A 16,715-nucleotide genomic window follows, 5' to 3' on the forward strand; every position below is an offset into this window, starting at 1 on the left:
ATCGGCCTTTCTAGGCGTGTAGGGCGAGTTTGAGGCCCACGCCCAACCCAGTTAGGCGACTGGTTCCTCGAGGAAGGCTGACCCCTCCCTTCCCCCCGCGGTAGCCCCGGAGGCTAGTTGCGGGGTCGCCACCCACCTGAATTGTAGCTGACGAGGTCCACGCCCAAGGCCGGGCTCTTCCTCTTCCTGGGCCGGCCTTTCTGGACCGTGCCGGTGCCGTTGAAGTAAGGCAGCGCCAGACCTCCTCCCTTGGCCGCCAGCTCGGTGTAGCTCAGCTGCGGAGGCGGGTAGGAGGCAGGATCGGTGCCCTGCAGCAGGCTCTCGAAGTGCGCCCGGCAGTAGACCACGTTATCCTTCATGCCGAAGTGGTCGCCCGTCGTCAGCGTCTTGTTGCACGTGGTGCAGGTGAAACAGCTCAGGTGGTACACCGAGTCCCGGGCGCGCATCACCATCTCCGAGGCCGAGATGCCCAGGTGGCAGCGGGCACAGCGCTGCACGGAGAACCTTCTGAAGGGAAGAGCGCACAGCGTTAGAGCCAGCGGGCGGCAGGAGGGGCCAGCGGGCACGCCGAGCCCATCCAGACGACCACGCTTGCGGACCTGTTGTCGCGTCAAGCGGCCTGCGAACGCTAAGGAGACCGAGAGGCGGAGATGCGCGTAGTTTTCACAAGAAACCAACCGACGTGGTCGTCTGCATGGGCTACACGCGTCAAGGGCTTGCGAAGTTGTGGCGAAGGAGAAACGGGGGTCTTGGTTGGGCAACGGATGGCAAGGGTTTCGTTTTTCGTTTATTTTTTATTTTATTTTTTTAAAGCTTTTGCAAGAGTGGCCTGGCCCTCTTCTAAATCCGGAGTAGCAAGGACTTAAAAAAAAAAAAATCGGACACAGAAATGAGACTTCAGATGCCCCATTTCAAATATGGGAGAGAGACGGTAAATCAGTGTTTTTTGTTTTTGAAGGCAGAAGGAAAGTTAAATTGAAAAAACACACACAGTAGAGTGGCTATGATCTAGCTCAAGGGGAGGGAGAGTTTTCCGGTTCTCCTGCTCCTCCCGGGGCGCCCGGTTACCTGCGATTACGCCCCACTGAACCCAACAGATTTTCCTTCTTCGTCCACAGGTAGAGGAGAGAGAGGGGTGCAGAATAAGGCCACAGTTCAGTTCCACTGTGGCCTGGAGAAGTTAAATCTCTCCTTTGGAATTAACCGGACTTCTAAGCTATTCCTTTGGGCCGGATCCTGCCCCCAAACCGTCACAGCAAGCTCTCTTAACATGCTCCGGGGTCCCCACCTGTCTTCCCCCGTTATCTCTTGTTCCTGCCTGAGTTCCCCATTCCTCCGAGCGATTGTAGCGAGACTATCCAGATGGCAAAAATGGCGGGATCCTCCCCCGCCCCCGCATTTTTAAGGAGCAAATATGCTTTATGCCCTTGGCACACGTGCTGGTTCCTACGGTTGTCACCCGATTAAAAGGACCGTCCCTCGATTGATCACACTTTCAAATCGGCATGCATTGGAAAGGAATAAACTGAAGGGGAGGGAACGAAGTGTGCCAGTGTGCTTGCTGCAGGCCTCATCCGAGAACGAAAAATATATAATACACTGTATATATGAATATTTTTGTTATTGGAAACCCTTGCACCAATGTATATAGGCATGCATCTTTCAAGCGTTTCAACGATTCATCTAACCCGTTGATCGACTAAACTTTTGAGGTTTGCTTAGCACGTCAGCCCGCATCTCCGTTTTTGTAATAAAAGAGGGAGACAGCCCACAGAACCAAATATTATGACGCCCCCCATCAGGCAAGGAGTCAACTCATACACGTTGCTGGGAGGGAATCGAGGAGTCTCTGTGATTCAAACCTCAGATTTGATAGTTCCACGGTTGCCTTTTTAGTGGCAACTGCACTTTGCACGCATTCAGACGTGCTCTTTACGACGGTTTAAGCTGACAGGCTCAATTAAGAGTTCTAAGTGGGAAACCTAAAAAAGCTCTGAATCTAGATATACTGGAAGTTCCTTCTGACAAATCTCCATAGCTCTCGAAACCCAAATCTGAAGCTCCAGGACATTTCGCTATCCACCCCCCTGGATCAGTTTCGTCCCTTTTCGACTGGAAGAGGGAGGTAGAGAGCAGGGAGCAGGCTCTGAGTTGACAACCGCAGGACCTCCAAACTAAGGCATTCTGTCCCCAAGGGCGGAGGAACACGCTTCCTCCTGCCCTGCTCCGAAACAGGCTAACTTTGCTCATTCCATCCCGAGAGAGGAAGAGTTTCACACATTGCACCGGTATACACTGATGCTCTCCGGGGAGGAGTTCTGTGGAGCCGGGAAGCTGGCGTGATTCTAGGCACGCATATTTATTTTGGCTCTATCAGGATTGGTGATATCTGAGCCTTTTAGCAGATTCGTTTTGCGGAAAGGCTGCGAAATAAAGCTGAGAATACAGCGGGACATTGTCTTTAAGTTTAGGTTTCCTAGGTTTCTGGGGATCTCAGAAGCTGTCCAAAGGAAAGGAAAGGGAGGAGGGAGGAGGGAGCAAGTAAACAATGCCCTTTCCCATAATTTTTGGAAGATTTCATTAACTGCAAGCCTATGCACCATCCCTTCGAAGTCGGACAGTGGCGCTGACTCCGGATTGCACCTCTGCTTCCAGTCGCACGTCTCTTGGAGCCCGTTTCTCTTGGTTGGAAATCAATGGGCAATTGTTCTAGCTTCGAGCCGGGGTGTAAACAGGAGTGTTATAATTCACTCGGAAAGGCTGGGAGGGACCTGGCGAAATCCGGATGCGTCTCTTTAAGCAAGGGGGGGGGTGACACACAAACAAGGCTTGTCTGAGGGCAGCTCAGCGCTAACAAGAGCGCGGCCAGGCTGCCCAGCGGGAGGGCCGGATCCGGTTCAGCAGCGAGGGGCTGGCGGAGCTGCAGGATGGAGAGCCAAGCCAGCCCAGGGCAAGCTGTCGCCCGCCTGCTGCGGGCTCAGGAGAACGTCTTCTCCGGACCAGCAGTGTGGCCCGCGCCGCTGGTTTCAAGGCCCGCAGTATATGACACAGCCGGCTTAATGAGGGCAGCAGCCTTGCTTCTCAAGAGGGACTAACAGCGCGATCCTAACGATCGAATCGTGCGATGGGGCTTCTTTCCAAGCAAGCAGGGTTAGGGTTTGCAGCCCAGCAAATCTCACAGAAATTCAACACAAGGAGACTTGGCTTCTTGAGCTGCAAAACGGCGACCCGATTCAGGTTTGGAAGCAAACTCGGATGAACACACAGCTTAGTGTATGTGTGTGTGTTGGAGGGGTTTTTTGGGGCAGGAATGTTTTGGGAAGGATATAGCCCGCCCATGCCTAGGACCGTTTCTCAAGCGTCCCTCCCGCTGCTTTGAATTGTATCCCGATGCTCTGGAAGAGGAGGCACTTTCCCGGCCAGCGTCCCATGCGGAAGTGAGAGTTAAGGCTGCTCTTCCTCTACTAGAAGTTATTGGGGCGGGGGGGGGTGATAGCCGAATTTTCACTCTCCCAGCCCTCTTCTAGGCTCCCCTTTGCACTCAAGCCGAGGCCTTTGAGGGCGTGTTTACACGTGCGGAACTCGAGGGGCGATTATTTTGCACGTGTGAATGGTCCCCTAGCAGACCAAGCGCTGCCACCCGCGCTTTCTTTCACACCCACCCAATTGATGCACGCATTCGTTCTGAAATCTAGAGATGTTTGCTCGTTTCCGCGCCGCAACATTTCACACACACACGCTCAGTGCTACACGCGGGCGTCACGTGCGTCACTTTGATTTCGCCAGCCCAGCAGCTAAGCTCCTGAAGCGACGCCCTCGAAAACCACAACAATCGGGGAGGACATGAAAGCTCTTGCTGAGCTTCCCACTGGGGGGGGGGGGAGGTTTCCACCATTCACACGTGAAAGTCATTTTCAGCGGGGCAGTTGAACCCCAGTGTGTAAGCAGTTGAGCCAGCGCAGACTGATAAACCCGTATCTGTGCGAACGCGACCCAAGTGGAAATCATGCACGTGTGAAGTGCTCCTCGGCTCCTGGTTGATTTCTCCCAGGAAAATCCAACTGAGCCAGGATTGTGGAGGAGAGAGCGGTCTTTTGCAGTCCCAGAGGGCCACGTGGCGCTCCCCAAACGGGGTCCCTTCTTCCCCCCCTCCCTGGGGTGCTTTACCTGTAGTAATCCTCCTTGCAGTAAATGCTGCCGTCCTTGGCGAAGCAGGTGAGCTCGGACTCCAGCGCCAGTTTACATTCACAGCACTTAAGACACCGCAGGTGCCACTGCTTGTCCACCGCCAGCAGGTAGTATCTGTCGGAGATCTTCCCTCCGCAGCCGGCGCACAAGGCAGGCTTCTCCGGGCTCAGCGGGGGCATATTCTGCGGAAGGAGAGCCACACTCAACAACAACTCCGGGAGGGATGGGAACAAAGCAGGGCTGCGGGATCAGACCCACCCAGGATCTTCACGAACCCCCATTAAGGCCATACGCAGTGGGTCTCAAGGGGGCCAACCCCTAAATAACTTTTGCCTGGAGAATCTGCAGGGGTTTCGCCGTTTCCAGCACCCAAAGCCTCTCCTATTGCTTAGCCATGTCCTCATATCCCACTACAAGGCGGTTTGGGTGGGTTTTGCGTCGCGTTTTTCCAGACTCTCGGCGCTTTCCAAGGACCCAGACTTGGGACTTACAGCCGGACGGCCTTAGAAATGCGAAGAAGCCGCTCTTTTACCGTGGAAGATCTGGACTTAGGGAGCGGATTGCAATGCAAGGTTTTACTTCTGCGTTTTTCTGTGCTCCAAAGATACCGAGTTTAACTCCCCCCCCCCACTGTTTTCGTGCCCACCGCCAGGATCTTTTTATTTCCCTCATTTTTATTTATTGTTATTTTTTGCCTCCTACAAAGGAGAAGCTTCTTCCCAAGCAAGACCTGAAGGCGGCAAACCAAAAGCAGCTCTGTTCTCTTGCAAATAATCAGAGGCGAAGCCTTAAAAAATACTCGGTCCGTAAGACTTCAATACCCAAAAAAAAAGGGGGGGGAGCTGAAGGGCGACTTCCCCGAGGAAGTCTGGCTCCAGTTTAAAAGTAGGATTTTAAAAGTTCCATCCAAACCATGTTTACTGGAAAGAAAATCCATTTTATCACACCGGGCCTAACATCTCTGAGCTGGCCCGGATTGCAGAAGTTTGGAAAGAAAGATCAAATTCTTCGGAGTGGTGGAAATGCCAAATAAAGACGAAATGCCCTGCTAAGACGTCGTTTCCCACCCATCTCCCACTTCTATATAATATATAAAAATATATATAATATATAAATATATAATCGCCTGGATTTTTGCATCCAAAATGCGATCAAATCAGGCAGGCGGGAGAAGCTCTCCCAAGCCGACGACATCTTATGAAAATCTGAATGGATGCAGGGGGTTTGTGTGTTGCTTTTGTTTTCTCCAAAAGTTTATCTTTTGAAAGAAAGAAAGGAAGAAAATCAGAGGAGTGCAGAGAAAGGATTCTTTTGGGAGATGCCACTAAGCCTCCGGCTGATTAAAAATACGAATACCGTTGAATCCCAAAAAGAGAAGAAGGGGAAATCATCTGCCTACCCCACCCCCCAAAAAAGCCCTGGGAGGAGGGAAGCGCTTGAAATGCCAAGCAGAGCCTCCCCCCCCCCGCAGCCTGCTCCAATTCCTTAATGAACTTGGTGGGGGATGGGGAGAGGACCCAGAGGCCAGTTCAAAGAGGCGAGGCTGAGTTTTCTTGCAGGCCATTCCTTCGGTTCATTGTGGGTGCTCAACGGAAGCTCTGAGATTTAGGAGCAAAAGGAAACTTCCTTCATCTCTCACACACAGAGAGAGTTCTCGGGGAATTAAACCATCTGAAAGGAAGCGGCTTAGCCTGCGTGCAGCTCTGGATTTACTTCATACTCCTCAATGCAATTCCGGTGAAAATTATGAGACATTTTTATTACCATTTCCGGAAGCTGGGGGGGGGGGCGGCGGTGGAGAGAACCAGCCCTTTCTCTAAACTTAATATCACTACCGATTTCTGTTCTGTTTGGGTGCTGTACTCCCCCTTCCCCGCCCAAGCCGCGCCGTTAGAGTTGAAAAGCGAAGGTAATCTATATATTAGCCGAAAAGAATTCCTTCCCAGCATGCGAAGAGTTTAGAAAGAGAATATTTCGTTTTAAGTCGGGTCTCTTCACCCTCTCCACAAACACTATGTGTTGATAGTTATGTTGGACTTTAAAGGGGCCTTTGCAGTTTGTTCGGGAGGAAATCTTGTCCGAATTTTTTTTGAAAAAAAAGTCAAAGGAAATGCGTTTATATAAATGGCGATGCTGGTACCAAGATGTTGGGTATGCGTTTATACTAGTACCAAGATGTATGCGGATGGGAGTTAAACTCCGCCAAGGTGTAGAAATTACGGCAGCGCGCAAATTACTGCCTCCGCTTCTTGCTAGACACGGCGACATAAAATCATTACTTCCAGCCCTGTTGCAACCAGATTTAATCCATAACATAACAAAGGGCAAATGCCCCTGGACTTGCTTCCGAATAAATGCATTTTATTAGGACCCGGCTGTTAAGCGTATACTGGACGGTATATATAAGTGCATGCATGCATGTATGTGATAAATATATGGTTTTAACCGCAACCTGCAATGATCCAGAACAAACTTGAGATTCTTTACTCGGAAGTAAGTCCCACTCAACTCAAGGGGAGCGTCTTCTCTAGTAAATTTATATATTTTTACTTAATTCAGACGGGCTGGACTTTTTGATTGGATCCCGCTTTCATTTTTATTTGCATCACATTTTTTAAAAAAAACCGAAACAAAAACAAACAAAACCACGACGAACAGGACTGAACTCTTCCTTGACCTTACTTGGAATGAAACCTCAAGCTGATTTCACAATATTCGTAGGCTTTTGCTGCAATATATAGATGGTGAAATGTGGCTATTCAAACGGCCGAATAAAAATCCTCCCGAATTTCAAAGTGGAGAAATGCTCTTTTTAAAACTGCAACTTTCGCAGAGTTCAGGGAAGCCCGCGATCCGGGCAAGCTCGGCTTGGATGTAAACAAACAGAAAACTGACTTTGCGAGGAGAAACTGTCGGGAATGGGAACCAGAGGCTCCGATGCCCCTGCAATATTTGGGTTGATTGATTCTTCTAGCTACACTTTAATTTTTCCTCCCGCTCTGCCTCGTCCATTCCCTTCCCGTCCCTTAGGTTGGCGACCCGCGTCTTCCCCCGACACCCCCTATGCCCCTATGACTCCTTACCGCTTCCCGGCCGTTCATCTGGGCGCCTTTGGCCAGGCGCGACTCGGTCTTGGACCTCCTCTCCATCTCCTCCATGATGCCTTGGATGTGGCCTCCGGAGATGCCGTGGAAAAGCATGGCTGGGGAGCGGAAGGGGCAAGCGGTTCCTTCGGCTCGACACCCCACTATTTCCATATACAGGCCCCAGAGTCTTGGGCTAGAGCATCCGAAGCGCCGGGAGGCGGAGGCGGCAGCGGCGGCAGAAGAGGCGAGACAGCCCGCGGGGAAGCAGCGTCGCGGCTCCGGGCCCGGAAGGCAGACGAGGCGGGACGGACGGACGGCGAGCAGGAGGAGGAGGAGGAGGAGGAGGGTCTCTTGCGGGGCTGCCCCCCGCCTCGTGGCGCAAGGAGAAGGCGCCTTCCTGGGCGGGCAAGGAGGGAAACGACGCCGGACCCCCCAAAAAAGGGAGGAAGGAGAGAAAAAAAGTGTGAAGAAGAAGAAATAAAAGGGGGGAAAGGAGGGATTGGGCAGAGCAGAGACGAAGCAAAAACCCACGAAGCGGAGACTTGTCTTGCAGTTTCCTGAACTAGAAAAACGGGAGGTTTTTTTTTGTAGGAGGGGGACGTGAGCAAAAGCTATTATGGCCCCCCAAAGGGGAGATTAATATACTTATAAAAATCAAAGAAATACACAAATTAAAACCAAAGAAGGGTTTGTAAGGGGGGGTGCAGGGGAAGGGGGGTCGGTTATTTCTCCAAGCAGCGATCCCTGGTTGCTTGAAAAGTTCCCACTTGCCTCTAGGTCGGATTTGGGACTGCTGCTCTCTGCGGCTCCGTCCAATTTGTTGGAGGCGAAAGCCAACCCATTTTGGATAATTCAGGAGGAGGAGTTCTCGCCCGCGAGCTGCCACCAGCTCCCCCCCCCAACTCTCCCTCCCTCCCCGCAAACTCCCTTCTTATACAGACAACAAAGAGCTGTCAAACTCCTCTCAGCCCCCACAGAGATGGGCAAGAGCGGTGACAAATATTCCTAGGGAGGGGGAGAGCCAACCCCCCCTGCAACCACGAGGAGGGAGGGGGTCTTTTTTTTAGGGGACTGGCTTGTGTGGGCCCAGATTGTATTCCTGCTCCTCCCACCCCCACCCCCTCCTCCTCCAGTCCATCTCCCTTCCTCAAATCCCCATCCGGCGTTCAGTACTCAAGTTCAAAACGCATTTTAACAATGGGAAAGTGTGTGTGTGTGTGTGTGTGTGTGTGTGTGTGTGTGTAAGAGAGAGAGAAATAAGGCGGATTTCTTTGAATGAATCTGGGCTTTGGAGGGACTTTGCTGGAAAGAAAGAAAGAGGCACAATCTTCTCCACCTTAAGCAAATCCCCAAGTCCCACCTTGAGCTGAGCAAGCCGGGGAAGCACGTGGCTGCCATCCTGCGCGCGCCTTCTTGGGAGGGAGGGAGGATTTTAAGATCAATCCACTGACCGACTTCCTGGCCAAGGTGCACAGGATCGCACTGCGCACATTTTTACGCGGTTAGCAATCTCACAGATGCTTCCGTTGAGCGGGATCGCGCCCCCAAGAGTGGCAAGCCGGTTGCTCCGGAGGGAGCCCCTGATCGCTTTCATGGCCCCCAATTCGACGCGAAAGAACCGAGGGAACAGATTTAAGAAATCTCGAAGTTTGGGGATCGGGAAGCGGGACTTTGCGCGTGTTGGGAGACGCCTTTTCTGGAGGAGCCCTTTTTATCTCTCGTAGGCAGACCCGAAAGAAGAAACTTCTCTGTTTCTTACCGTTTTAGTGTTTAAAAGTATGGGTTTGATCTAATTCCAGACCTCCTAAGATAAAAAAGGCAGGGGACGCGTGGTATAATGTTAGAGTAAGATAACAACTGAACCGAGAAAGACATTAACCTCAATTTGAGAACATATTTGAAGTAAGGAATAGCAGGTTTAGGGAACTCCCCAATGGGGTGGGGTTTAGTAGTTGAGGATTCAACTCTTTAATGGCTTTCAGCCATTATCATGTGATCGAGAAAACCCCTTCCGTTGGATCAGCGGAGTTGCTCAGCTGTGGGGCTCAAGCTTCAAGTCCCACAGCGCTCTTCTCCAGGCAGAAAGGAAAGCGCACCTGGGAAGCCAGCTGTTTCCGCCCTCCGGACACAGCTTGGTCCATGGCAGGTGCCGGACCCTTCCACCTTGGGAGAATCGTATAGGTTTAGGGCCAACACAGGAATCCTCATCTCTTTCTTTCCCCTCTCTCTGGTGCATTTATTTCCCTTTTTCGCCTCCCTGTTGACTTTTCACACTGCTGCCCCGACCGGCTGTTTCCTGCCCTGCCCTGCCCTGAAGCAAGTCTCCCTTCAGAAATACCCGCCGCAGAGTCTAGTGTGACTCCTGAAATGGCATCACTAGCCTCCACTGCCTTCCCCCCAAACACTTTCCTTCCATGCCACGGACCTTACTGGGCTGGAAGAGATAACCTTCCTTCCCCCACTGTTTGTTAGTGGTTCTCCAGTCGTGGGGCGCGAGGGTGGGATGGAAAAGGGCGCCCTTTGCGTCTGGATAGGTCTCTCCCTCTGCATCAGCCGGTGGAAAGGCAGAAAGCAACTCCGAAAACACATTCGAACCAAGAAGAGAAAGCCAATCAAGTGAAATAAGCTTGGATTATAATTTTTTGAAACACACACACACACACACACACACACACACACACAAAGAATTCCTCTCTTTCTGTTGGCACGCCACAGCCCAGAACAGCAGGGCTGTCTATTTACTGTAAGTAATGCAATTAGGAGAGAAATCTCCCATTGAAAGGGGAATCTAAGACGCAGAAACCGGTGGAGGAACAGAGAGAGAGAAAGAGAGGACAGACCTAGGACTTTTCACGGATCAAGCTTGTTTGTGGCAGGACCTAAACACACACACACACACACAGAGAGAGAGAGAGAGAGAGAGAGAGAGAGAGAGAGAGAGAGAGAGAGAGAGAGAGAGATTGGATGGCCGGAAAAGGTTACAATGGAAAGACTTTCCTTGGGCGCAATGCCGCCCGTCTGGAATCCTAGAGGAGAATTGCGATGGCTTTGAATGGAGCAGAACCTGCAGCCCTATGAGCTCGTTCCGGTGAATCCCTCGGAAGTCCCACTGTGGGTCAAGCCTCTCCAGACCCACGTATAAGTGTGGCTGCGGCCTCCGCTCTCAGTGGTAGTCAGGCAAGTCTCTTGAGAAACATGTCCACTTGAACGCCATGAACAGGCTCTTCCGTGGGCGTAGGATTGCAGCCTAAGCGCGCAACCTCAAGTGCGTTTTCTGAAAAAGCCCCACTGCATTAGATGGGGCTGGCTCCCCGGGAAGCGCGTACAGGATTGCAGCCTACGACTGGAGCTGTGTTCTGAGCAGACTCGGAGAGGGTTAAGCTGATCTACAGGAATGTGAGGCTAGGAATGAAAAAGAGGGGCAGTTTAGGATTTGCTGGTTGACGGGACGGATCAGATTTTGTTGGCAGGAAAAGTGCGGGTCGCTCTGTCGTTTGGATATTACCTGAACCGCCAGGTCTAAAACCGTTTAGTAGGTGATAAAAACCACACTTGTTCTCGTTGTTTTAAACACCTTTACAGATCCGGGGTCAAAAGAGGGTATTTAAGAGGTCGAGGCTGTGGAGTCAAAAGGAGCTTCGTTCTAAAGCTCCATAAGGTTTTACTGTCAAGCGCCTTTGGCACTCCAGCTGAAAGGCGATATGCACTAAAAACAACAGCAACCGTGAAATTCATTTCCATTTGATGTAATGGAAGGGCGGGTTAATACTGGCAACTGACAAGCAAGAAGGCAAGTTTGACTCTCACTAGGAGAGCCACTTTCACAGAGTCAGGACAGGATACCGAATGATTCAGTCACATGATGCCCATTGGTGGGATAAATGGTTTTTACATATACTGTATATATTATCTTCATCCTCATTTATTTATTTGTTTGTTTGTTTCTTATTATTTGCTAAAATTAAAGCCAGCTAGGGGCAACAGCAAAATGGAACAGGCCGCCGTCTCCCTCGCGCTTCTTGAGCGCGAAGAGACACTTGGCGGAGCGCAGTTGGAGACAGAATGCTGGGCTCCAGGAAAGGGCCGGGACCTAAAGCCATGTTCCTCACTGGGGCGCTGGGCTAGGCCTCGTCCTCGCCGCCTTCTCCAGCCACCCTCCTCTAGTGACACGAACCATACTTTGCATTCTCTCCAGAGAGAGAGAGAGAGACTCCTAGGCTGCTTCTGCGCATAAGGGTGGGCAACTCGAAGTCTTGCTGCGCTCGAAGTCAGGGCGCCGAGGGCTCAACCAGGTCCAGCTTGCGGGCTTCCCAGAGGCATCTAGATTGCCATTGTGAGAGCAGGCTGCTGGCTTTGGGTGGTCGCTGGCCCGATGTCCAGTAGGACTCTTCTTAGGTCTCCAAGCACACTTACAGGGTTGCTTTTAAGTGAACATGTTTAGGGGGCAACACTAAGCCCGGGTTGCAGACCGGGTACCTGCAGTTTAAACCATAAACGCGCAGTTGATCTTCTGGTTCCCAAATGATGATGGTCTAACTGCCTGTCTGCCTATCTTTGCTTTCGCCTTTTCATCTTTCTGTCTTGGAACTGGAGGTTCCGATGGAAAAAAGTGATCTCTAGAAAGGTGATTTCTCCAGGTGAGCGCTCTGGGAAGGATTTGAAGGCTCCCTCTTCTCTCCTGGAAGCGGGTCAGAAGAACCCCAGAAAAACCATTTCCGGGCTGAAGCTCTTTTCCTTCCTGGGTCTGGAATCAAAAGCGAGAGCACTTGGGAAGTCGCTTGCTTCCCTTCCCTTCCCCCTCCAGACTCTTTTGCTTGTTCTTGTAGGTAAAGCCGGAACGGCGGCAGGAGCAGAACAAAAAACGCTAAGTCCTTCCAGCCGCTGCAGCCGCTAGGTGCTTCCAATCTTAAGGCGCAAAACGGAAAACGGAAAAGCCCAGGGAGAGTTCTCCCCTTGAAACCAATGAGGATCTTGACAGAGCTTCACTTTGGCTGGATCGTGTCCTAAATTTAGACGGGAGGAGAAGCGAAATAATAACGTAACCAAAACCCCGCCTCCTTTTCTCTAGAGTTGGGCACGCACGCTTCATTCATGAAAAGCAACCCTAAAGTTGTTCTGGGTCAAGTTTTGATAGTTTTGAGACGACTCCCTTCGGTGCCTGATCCTTCACACAAAACCTACCTCGCGGTGTTGTTGCAAGGGGGTGGGGGGAATAAACACCTACAGAAATGACAACGACGTGTTTCCTTTTCTGCAAGAACTCAGCCAAGGAGACCCGAGTGTCCCCACCTTATCTAAACACACTCATCCAAAACCCACCGTCCTCGGAAGCACCCCCAAACACTGCTGCTGCTCTTGCGCAAGGGCGCAACCCGATCCTATGCTTCTCTGCCAAAAAACGAACCCCACACCGACTTTAATGGGGGTTTCCTCACAGGTCAAGGGCGCAAAGGATTCTCGCCATAGGGCGTGTTGTGTTGGACAGCAGCACCTCCCGGGTCTTCCCCCGGAGAAGGGATGTTGAGGAGTTTCCTGCGAAGAGCCGGCGAGTTTCCGAAGGCCTTTCTTTCAGCAGTCAAGGTGAATCTCCTTCAATTTCTTTTTACCAGATCTCCCTTTTTTTCCTCGAGAAGCTGGAAAGGGCTGCCGCTTGCAGGAAGGCTGGAGGGGGCGAAGGAGGCGTCTCGGAGGAAGAGCTAGCAAAATACCCCCCGGGTATGTGAGCAATTGGGGGCAGGAGGAGACAAGTTGCTGGTGGGAGAGACGGAGAGATACAACCGCGCTCGGGAAATCCTAGAGGACGCGCAAGGTGAAAGCCAGCGGCTAAACGAGGGTTGCCCTGTTTGTTGGCATATATTTTGGGTTTGGAAGAGAAGGCCCTTCCATGTTTGGGGCCTGCAGGGAAACAGAGCTTGTAGACGCCCCAAATTAGGAAAAACATTTTTTGGGGGGTGTCAAGCATTGTGGAGCCACTGGGCGCAGAAGCTCCCGGACGCTCTGTATAAACGCGGATTTATTTATTATCATAATTATTGCCACCATCATAATTAATAACAAATAGAGTGGATTGCTGTCGTTGTTGCGTTTGTTATCATATTCATCGTTTCGTATAGATGAAGCGCCAAAAGGGAGGGAACCAAGCCTGTTCTTACAACAGAATCTGAATATAACAGATAATCGGCGCTCCTTGTCGGAGCGTTACATGGTAGATAGTGACAAGCGTCGTTTTCACACGGCCATCATGCTTGTCCATTGTCGTAGGAGGAGAAGGGTTTTTGGGGGGGGGGGAGCGGAATACGGGGGTGTAGTGAAACACAAAGCTCCAGATTTTGCACTCCGCGCTTCAAGGCGCGTGGAGGACGGATGGGGGCGATTTGTTCGGCTCGGGCTAATCCCCCGGTAAACGGCTCCCCCAGCCTCTGCAACAAAACCGTTGGCGGCGAGCCTGCGAAGCAGCCGGGCTTTGGCACAAGCAATGAACATGCTCCGGCGAGAGGGTTTAAAGAAATAAAATAGAAACCCAAGCGATTATCAAGAGAAGAGAGGAGATGGGGAGGGGAGGGGAGCCACTGGAACCCTCGGTCCGGCCCCTGTTCCGCCACAGGCGAGGGTCTAAAGCCTATTACAGCGTGAAGGGGGCTTGTCTTTGGCTCTAGGACAAAGTATCCACGTGCGGATTAATAACTGACCAACAAATAATTAGACAGAGGAAGGATAAGGAAACCCGAAAGCGGAGACTGCTAATCATTTTGCTCTACGCACTGGCTCCCTCTGAACAGAAAGTGGCCTGGCTCCGTTTTAACAGAGCAGGGGGGACCTGAAAGAGTGTGTGCACATGTGTGTGTGTGTGTGTGTGTGAGAGAGAGAGAGAGAGAGAGAGAGAGAGGGAGGGAGGGAGAGAGAGAGAGGGAGAGAGAGAGACTCAGAAGGGTGACTGATTCTATCCACATCATCGCGTAAAGGGACAAGGCTAGTCACTCTTCATCGTGTGGACCAAAAGTCACCAACAGATTCCTCATTTCAGGGGAATATTGGATCTCAGACGTCCCCCAGCCTTTCAAAAGACACCGCTTCCTGATCTTCTCCTCTGCCAGAGGGAGCTAACGATAGATCTAGCTATGTTTGGAACGTTATAATCCCTGTTCGGGGCCTCCAGAGCTGGCTGGCGATGAAACATAACTGTCTCCAGGTTGGCTCCAGAGTGTGATGGTGGCATTGAGAAAGCAAAAGGTCCCAGGGTGTCTTCAGTGGGGCTTAATCTCATCTGAGCTGGCAAAGGATTGCACTCTTAATCACAGATGTATAGGCTGAAGGGACCATTAATATTACGGTTAAGGGTGCAAGCCTAGGCACAATTCCATGGGAGTAAGCTCCACTGAAGATGCATCTTACAGGCACCTAGTGAGCACAAGGCTGCCAAAAGTTCAGGGCTTCCTTGGATTCAACGAAGCACGTGCTCAGATCCTTTCCTTGACATCAGTGGGACTTGCTTAAGTGAGCCTGGTTCAAGCCCATTGTATTGAAGAGCGCAGCACACCTATATTTTAGAAAAACAAAGGAAGCGCCCAGAAGGAGCAGAATTGTTTTGGTAATCGTCTCCTGGAATCTCACACGCACATCAAGCGCTGGAACGGAATCAAAATGTCAAACAAGGCAAACGAGGCAAAAGTCCCTCCAAGATAAGTCTCCCCTTCTTATTAGTCTTTATTGGGGACTCCGTTTCAGGGATGTTGTTTTTTCAATTTCAGGTTCCAGAGGTACCAAGCGTCGGATCGCCTTCCTTCCCCTGTCTGTTTCCTTCAGCTGTCTCAAGAACCACTTTTTTTTGCTGTTTACTGAGGTTCCCTCATCTTTTTTTTTTTCTTAAACTATTACTCATTTGTGTAATGAGAAGCAAAAGAAACCTTCCTAGGATGCCCATATTCAGATGAGAAAGAGAAATAAAAGTTTGCTCCTACCCGATTAAACTGAAAGGGAAAAAAGGATGATTTGGAGCAAAGCAACGAGGAGCTTTTTAAGAAGCGGACAGAAAAGCCCCTGGCGCCGGATGGCAGGTCTCCAGCCTCCAGCCAGAGAAAGAGAAGCGTAAAAAGGGGGGAGGCGGCGGCCGGGTCTCTAACGCGAAGGGGGTTTCAAGAGAAGGGCTTCTGGAGCTAATAATGGAAGCTCGCCTTGTATACCTCGCCCGCCTGCGACTTAAGCCAGTTTGCCGGCGAGGCGAGGCGAACCGAGGTAGGGAAAAGGCGCACGGGGAGCGCGTAAAAATTCACATTGCAAAAGAGCCCTGGTTTTATTTCTGTCGAGCCCAGATGCAAAACCCCCGCGGCTCAAAGAAACCCCTTCTTCCCTTGAAGCAGCCCCCAAACCTGCCAGCTTGACTTCTAAGCTCCACAACCGACCGGATCCTGACCAGATAAGGCACCCACACACCCACTCAAAACACGTCTCCATGCCTCAAATGGGAACACACCTGAGGAAATGCAGGTTGCTGTTGTAAAAGTTATTCTTATTTTTATCGCCATCATCATCATTATTAGCAGCAACAACCCTGAGATCCGTAGCAAACCTTCAAGGCAGCGTCTTACCTGAAGAGCTCTAGAAAGGGGTGTTTATTTGGGGGCCCCCAAAGTGGTTCCTCCTTAAGGAGTAAAAAAGGGGGGTGGGTTTGGGGATGGAGGGACGGAAGGGAGAGACGCGGTGATGTAACCAAGAGGAGGAGGTTGGTCCTTCTCGCAAAGGATTCCTGCGTTAATTAAAATAAACAAGCTAATTGGGGGTGGGGGTGGGGGATGAGAGTTCCGCTCTTTCTCTTTGCTTTCTCTTCCTGTCCGCCGCTCCCCCAATCGCAATCTCCACCGCACCTCTATGGAGAACTGGCGCAAATGTCTAACCTCTGGCATCTTATCACAGCGCCTTGCTTTTGAGGGGATCTATAATCCCATGTAGAAATGCGGCTAGTAGTAATACTAATAGATAGAAATTCCCCTTCCCAGCAAATGAAAAGCAATAATAATAATAATAATAATTAATAATAATTAATAATAATAATAATGAAATCGGACCCTACCTGCCAGTATTCGCAAAGCTGCGAGGTCTGCCTGCTTAGCACTCCATCAGTGATCAGGTGAGGGAGACCTTGCGGTAAAGAAAAACGAGGGAGCCAAGAGCGTGATTGGAAACGAGGGATGAAGGGAGCTGCCAAACGTCTCCTCCCCACCCCACCCCCAACCCCCGCTCCCCAATAGACGCATCAAGGGGGGGGGGAGAGACGCTGTTTGGCGCACAATGCAACCTTCCTTCGCTTTGCCAGGATTGAGGTCTAGGTGGATTGATTTACAAGAGCGCCACAGCCTCGATTCCTGCACGCTCCTCTTCTTGTCTGAAAGTGCGCGCTCTGTGTGTTTGTGTATATTGAAATACATACATACATACATATATATA

The 16,715-nt window shown here is 51.1% G+C and overlaps 1 protein-coding gene and 1 long non-coding RNA gene across 5 annotated transcripts in view; one reads left to right on the forward strand and one right to left on the reverse strand.

Annotated features, from left to right (window-relative positions):
• LHX9 (LIM homeobox 9) overlaps positions 1 to 7,671 on the reverse strand; it is a 38,531-nt gene extending 30,860 nt beyond the window's left edge. For 2 of the 3 annotated variants that reach the window (XM_081866028.1, XM_081866026.1), the window contains exons 1-3: positions 7,272 to 7,671; positions 4,168 to 4,370; positions 137 to 507 (exon numbers count right to left, since the gene is read on the reverse strand). In XM_081866028.1, coding sequence (XP_081722154.1) covers positions 137 to 507; positions 4,168 to 4,370; positions 7,272 to 7,445 — 748 coding nt within the window. In that variant the 5' untranslated portion in view covers positions 7,446 to 7,671. The remainder of the gene's footprint in view (positions 1 to 136; positions 508 to 4,167; positions 4,371 to 7,271) is intronic. The other variant, XM_081866027.1, reaches the window with a different exon arrangement.
• The window catches only part of LOC309343996, a 48,871-nt gene extending 32,542 nt beyond the window's left edge, over positions 1 to 16,329 (forward strand). The window contains exons 3-4 of one of the 2 annotated variants that reach the window (XR_014157506.1): positions 12,884 to 12,989; positions 15,023 to 16,329. This is a non-coding gene — a long non-coding RNA (uncharacterized lncRNA). The remainder of the gene's footprint in view (positions 1 to 12,883; positions 12,990 to 15,022) is intronic. The other variant, XR_014157507.1, reaches the window with a different exon arrangement.
• Positions 16,330 to 16,715: the final 386 nt, after the last annotated feature.

The sequence above is a fragment of the Podarcis erhardii genome (genome assembly GCF_964252035.2).
Source record: "Podarcis erhardii genome assembly, chromosome: 6".
NCBI classification, from domain to species: Eukaryota; Metazoa; Chordata; class Lepidosauria; order Squamata; family Lacertidae; genus Podarcis; species Podarcis erhardii.